Source organism: Gekko japonicus, unplaced genomic scaffold, assembly GCF_001447785.1.
Source record: "Gekko japonicus isolate JY-2015 unplaced genomic scaffold, Gekko_japonicus_V1.1 scaffold459, whole genome shotgun sequence".
NCBI classification, from domain to species: domain Eukaryota; kingdom Metazoa; phylum Chordata; class Lepidosauria; order Squamata; family Gekkonidae; genus Gekko; species Gekko japonicus.
Window position 1 is genome coordinate 1,276,580 of NW_015173137.1, and position 4,860 is coordinate 1,281,439.

Below are 4,860 nucleotides of genomic sequence, written 5' to 3' on the forward strand. Positions count from 1 at the left end.
CATCCCCTTCCCCCCCGCCCGAGAGAGTGAGCGAACGCGCGCGCGGCCGGGCCCAACCACCCCCGCCAGGTAAGGGCTTCCCCACCACCCTCCGACTAGCACTCACGCCACCCGCCCCACCATCCCCATCCGAATCCCCGGCCTCGCGGAGCGTCGCGTCCCCGTCGACCCTGCCACCAAACCCGGCTGGGTGACTAAGCCAGCCCGGGGATGGGCCGGCGGCCTACTGCGGCCTAGTCCCGCCCGAGTGCGTGTGTGAGGCGCCAGGCGGTGGAGCTGCGAGGGGGAGGGGGCGGCACGGCGCTGCGGCCTCCACCCGCGTTTCGGGGAGCAGCGGGCTCCGCGTGCTAGGGGGCGGAGGGCGCGTAGAAGGAGAGGAGGAGAACGGGGAGGCCGGAGGGCGCGTGTGTGGGGGGGGCGCTGTTGCTGCGTCACATTGGGAGGGAAGCTGGGCCCAGGCCCGGGCCGCGCGCTGAGAGGGAAGGGGGGGAGGGGGGAAGGTTCTGCCCTGGGAGAGGAGGCGTTGACGCGAACGCGGCGGGCTGGGAGAATGGAGGAGGCCCGCTCGCGGGTGGAAGGCGGCGGCGGCGGGCGGCTGTATCGATCCGCCCGAGGGAAAAGAGAAGCGAAGTAGTTAGGCGCGCCGTCCTCCTTTCCAGGCCAGAGCGGCACAGCGCCCTCTTCCCTCTTGTTTATTTTCTCCTTTCTTTCCCCCCCCCTTTTTGCCCGATTAACTCTCCATGGGAGGAAAGTCCTTGTGAGAAGTTTTGTAGTCTGTGGGGCGGAGGATTGGTAATTAGAGCCTTTGAACGGCCCGGGTGGGAAGATTATTTTTAAAAGTGGGTTTTATTTATCCAAAGCCACTAGTTATTGGATGCATTTCAGGGTCGTCCCCCCCCCCCCCCCCATGCCCCATTTTTTTTTAAAGAAACGCTCTAAATGGCTAATTCAAGAACTACAACGTGTTTTAGTGTAAACTTGGGTTTGGAATGAGGTAGTGTTTAGACCTTATTTAATTTTTGCTGAAAAGCAAGTGGACAAATTTGGGATGGGAGTTAATTCAAGATTTTTAGGGTAAGAGGAAATGCTCCTAATAGGATTTTGTGGTATTAGGCCTATGCTAATTGGAAGATTGGCTTGTATAATTCCTTATAAAACTGAAATGTGGTTGTAGACAACAACTTTCCTTTCCCCAAAAATTCCAGACAGTCTTAGTGAGTAACTTTAAATCTGTGGCACACATCAGTTGTTAGTTTTGGGAAGCTACATTGTTTAGAATTTCTGCCCACCTCCAACATGGAAGTTAATCTGACTGAGATAAGTAATGATAAATAATGGCCTTGAATTATAAATTATGCAGTTTTAAGTATATGAATCAATTTGTGTAATGTGGCAAAAGTCACAAATCTTAAAATGTTAATAAAATCCATAGTCATGCCCTTGAGATTTCAAGTTTTTTTCTGACTCACCAAAGTGTTACAGACATTAAAATAAGTTTATCCCCAGCTTCATTGATCTTTCAGATGTGCAGACATTTAAAGATCTGTTGTTGAAATAAAGCATAGTGCTAGTATGGTCCTGCTAGATACCATATACCAAGTTGCTGGTTTTAAGTCTCTGGCTTACACATGCAACAGAATAAAGTGGTAAAGTTGTGAGGCAGTAGAATAGAATGAACCCCTTTCAAGGTTGCAGGGTCACTCAGATATTTGAACTCCAACTTGGATAGCCCCTTCAAGAAGAGAACTAGTTTGCAGGAAGAATTGGGCTAGAATTCAGATCCTAGATTTTTACATGTAGGGAGAGGAGCTTTGAAAGTAGACATGATGTCCTGGTAGTTTTAAGGTGTAGAGTTCACTCTGTCTTCTCATTCTTACTGTAGACCATGTGCCCTTCATACATGGTCAGAGTACTTCATTTGGTATGTTTCCAGATTTAGAAAAGAGGTTCTTGGAATTTGTCATATAGTTGGATATCAAGGGTCATGGGATTTAAACTGTTACTTCGTATAGGCATATTGGTCCTCACAATGCCTGAACAGATCTGGTGTAGGCAAGATGCTGAAAGTGATTAGGGGAAGCACCTCTGCTGAAGTTATTTGTGACAAGTGATCTCTGTCCTAGCAAGAGAGGGGGAAGAGGACATGGTGCGGTCAGGGTATTGGGGGTGGGGTGGGGGAGATATGCCTTCTTGGCTTCAGGGATCAACTTTAGTCAGTAGTCTTTAATAAGAATTAACACTTCTGGCTTGCCAAGTACCACCTGACCAGTTTGTGACTAAACACATGAAAGGCGTGAACCTCTGGGCATCAACCAATTAGTCATAATAAGCACTTGCAAATCTGTGTTTCTGACAGCTTGTCAATGATAGTCAGCTATTCCTTTCCTGTTGGAATCCGCTAAATGTATTACAGGAATACATTGCACTGTGACGAGGGGCAGTAGATGTTCAGTTATTACTCCAGAGGGGAGGCATCCTTCCATGCTTCATCCCCATATGATATATGGTCTTTTTCTGTTGTAGTTCGATTTCCCCCCAGTGACCAAAGATTTGACCACTGACTAAGCCTGACTTAACTGAACACAGCTCAAGATGGACACCGGTGTTATCGAAGGAGGTTTAAATGTCACACTTACCATTCGCCTACTTATGCATGGGAAGGTACTTGTTCTATCTCATCTTGTATGCCTTAGACCGAAACTAGGTCATAGTAAATGTCTTGGAAAACCCAGTTGTCTGATCAAATTATAACATCAGTTTGCTCTTGCGTGCCATGTTCTTTGTAGCAATGCTGTATTAATCCCAGTGGAGAGTATCCATAACTCAGTAGCCCTTAATAAAAATTGATTGGATGTGTGTTTTTGGAGAACTGATGAAGCCTACTCTTTAACAGTGCTTTTAAATGGGCCCCTACGTGACTCTTTATTTAACTCTAACATTCATCCCATGGTAGGGGCGCTGTATTAATTTTTTAAAAAATGTACAGTGTTAATGGTGAAGATGGGTGTTTTGTATGATCGTGTGTGAGAGATTAAAATCTACTGTTTGTTTTTTATTGCAGGAGGTTGGAAGCATTATTGGGAAGGTATGTAATGCAGCTTAATTTTACTTTATTATTTCTCTTCAGATTAGTGCACTAATAACCAGGTTGTCCTTTTTTCTCTCTTCGTGTGCGTATATGTAGAAAGGAGAATCTGTAAAGAAGATGCGTGAAGAGGTAGGTCCTCGGGGAGCAAAGAGCTAAGGTGTGGGCTAAAAATGCCCTTTAAGACAAACCAAGAGACTACAATTAGCAACAACCATTTGAGTTAATGAGAATTATAATAAGATGAAAGATGTTAAGGATATTTTTGCTTGGTCGTGACTGGGACATAGCAGTGGGTGGTTAATCTAAAAAAAAAACCTTGTAGAGGAGGGAGGGCCATGATAATGGGCTTGATCTTTTTGGACTCCTTAACGATTCAAAAGGAACCATCTGATCCTTTGCACACAGGAAGTAAATCCTGCTGAGTTCAGTAGGTTTTATCCCCTAAGCAAGTGTGCATTGGATTGCAGCCTGAACTAGGTAATCAAATGTGGAGAAAGGATGGAATTACAAGCGCCAGTCTTAGTTGACCTGCAACAAATTTTATTCCTCCTTTAGAGTGGTGCTCGCATTAACATCTCAGAAGGGAACTGCCCAGAACGGATTATCACTCTTGCTGGACCCACCAATGCCATCTTCAAAGCATTTGCTATGATCATTGACAAACTGGAAGAGGTGTGTGTTGATCTTGTATTACCTAGTCCTGTTGGGCTTGGGACACAAGTAGAAGAAATGTTTGCCCCTCCTCTACTAGAATGAAACCAGAGTAATGTGTGTTGCATAACACTTAGGAGTTAAAGGCAGCAATCTGATTAAAGTCTTTATTTTGAATATTAAAACTTTGGATCCCAACAAACACTTCCACTGATGAAAGGATTTGTCAGCGGGGTGCAACTTTCTTGCCTGCCCATTCCCCTGCTAGAGATCAGAATGTCCCCTGATATGCTGCTCATGGGGCACAGGGAGCCCTAGGAACAGCATGAGGGGCATATGTGCCATGGAGCCAGGAAGGGTAGTGGTGGTGAAACTCACCACCCTTTCTGTCAGTGCAAATCCTCTGTGGAATTCAACCCAAAGAGAAGGCTAGTTGAGCTTTGTTCAGCGGCACACTGCATTAGTGGAGAAAACCAGGTTTTCTCAACATTTTATGTGATGGACACTGGATTTTGGAGGGGTTTGGGTAAGTTGGTCTCAGCATTCTAAAAACGTGGTGTTACCCTGTTCAAAGGTGTACATTGTGACTTGTATGTAAATGCTGTTATGCTACTTTGCTCTGTTTAATAATTTTTTTTAAAAGGTGTACATTGAGCAAATTATAAAGTTATCCAGGAACATGGAGAGCTATTCATAATTGCTTTTGATATTCATGCTAACATGTTATGGCCCTTTGCTTTGTCTGATCTGTGGGCTACTTATGCATGGAGCCGTTCTTGGAACCCAAAAGACCAAAAGCACATTTACAGAAAAGATTATAATTCACCATTAGGGTGGAATAAAAGTTAGGGTTTTTTATATGTATGTCATGGTCTGGCCATAAAGCTTCCACCCATACTTTGCTGAATTTTCTTTGGACCTAGGAGCCAGGCTCATCATCTGAGGCCCTGCCCCAGGTAGTCATGATTTAAAAAACACAATACTGCCTCCCTCTTCTTATTTTTGACTTGCGTGGTACCAAATTCAAATTTTGCATTAAGAGTTGGGTTTTTCTGCAAATGTGACTTAAGCAGCTGGTCCCTGGCACAAAGAGAATCTGCTCAAAAGCGGCAAGAGAAAGA

The 4,860-nt window shown here is 45.1% G+C and overlaps 1 protein-coding gene across 9 annotated transcripts in view; it reads left to right on the forward strand.

Moving 5' to 3' along the window:
- The window catches only part of PCBP2 (poly(rC) binding protein 2), a 26,701-nt gene continuing 21,841 nt past the window's right edge, over nucleotides 1-4,860 (forward strand). For all 9 annotated transcript variants that reach the window (XM_015422229.1, XM_015422230.1, XM_015422231.1 and 6 more), the window contains exons 1-5: nucleotides 1-69; nucleotides 2,524-2,661; nucleotides 3,062-3,085; nucleotides 3,185-3,217; nucleotides 3,644-3,760. In XM_015422229.1, coding sequence (XP_015277715.1) covers nucleotides 2,593-2,661; nucleotides 3,062-3,085; nucleotides 3,185-3,217; nucleotides 3,644-3,760 — 243 coding nt within the window. In that variant the 5' untranslated portion in view covers nucleotides 1-69; nucleotides 2,524-2,592. The remainder of the gene's footprint in view (nucleotides 70-2,523; nucleotides 2,662-3,061; nucleotides 3,086-3,184; nucleotides 3,218-3,643; nucleotides 3,761-4,860) is intronic.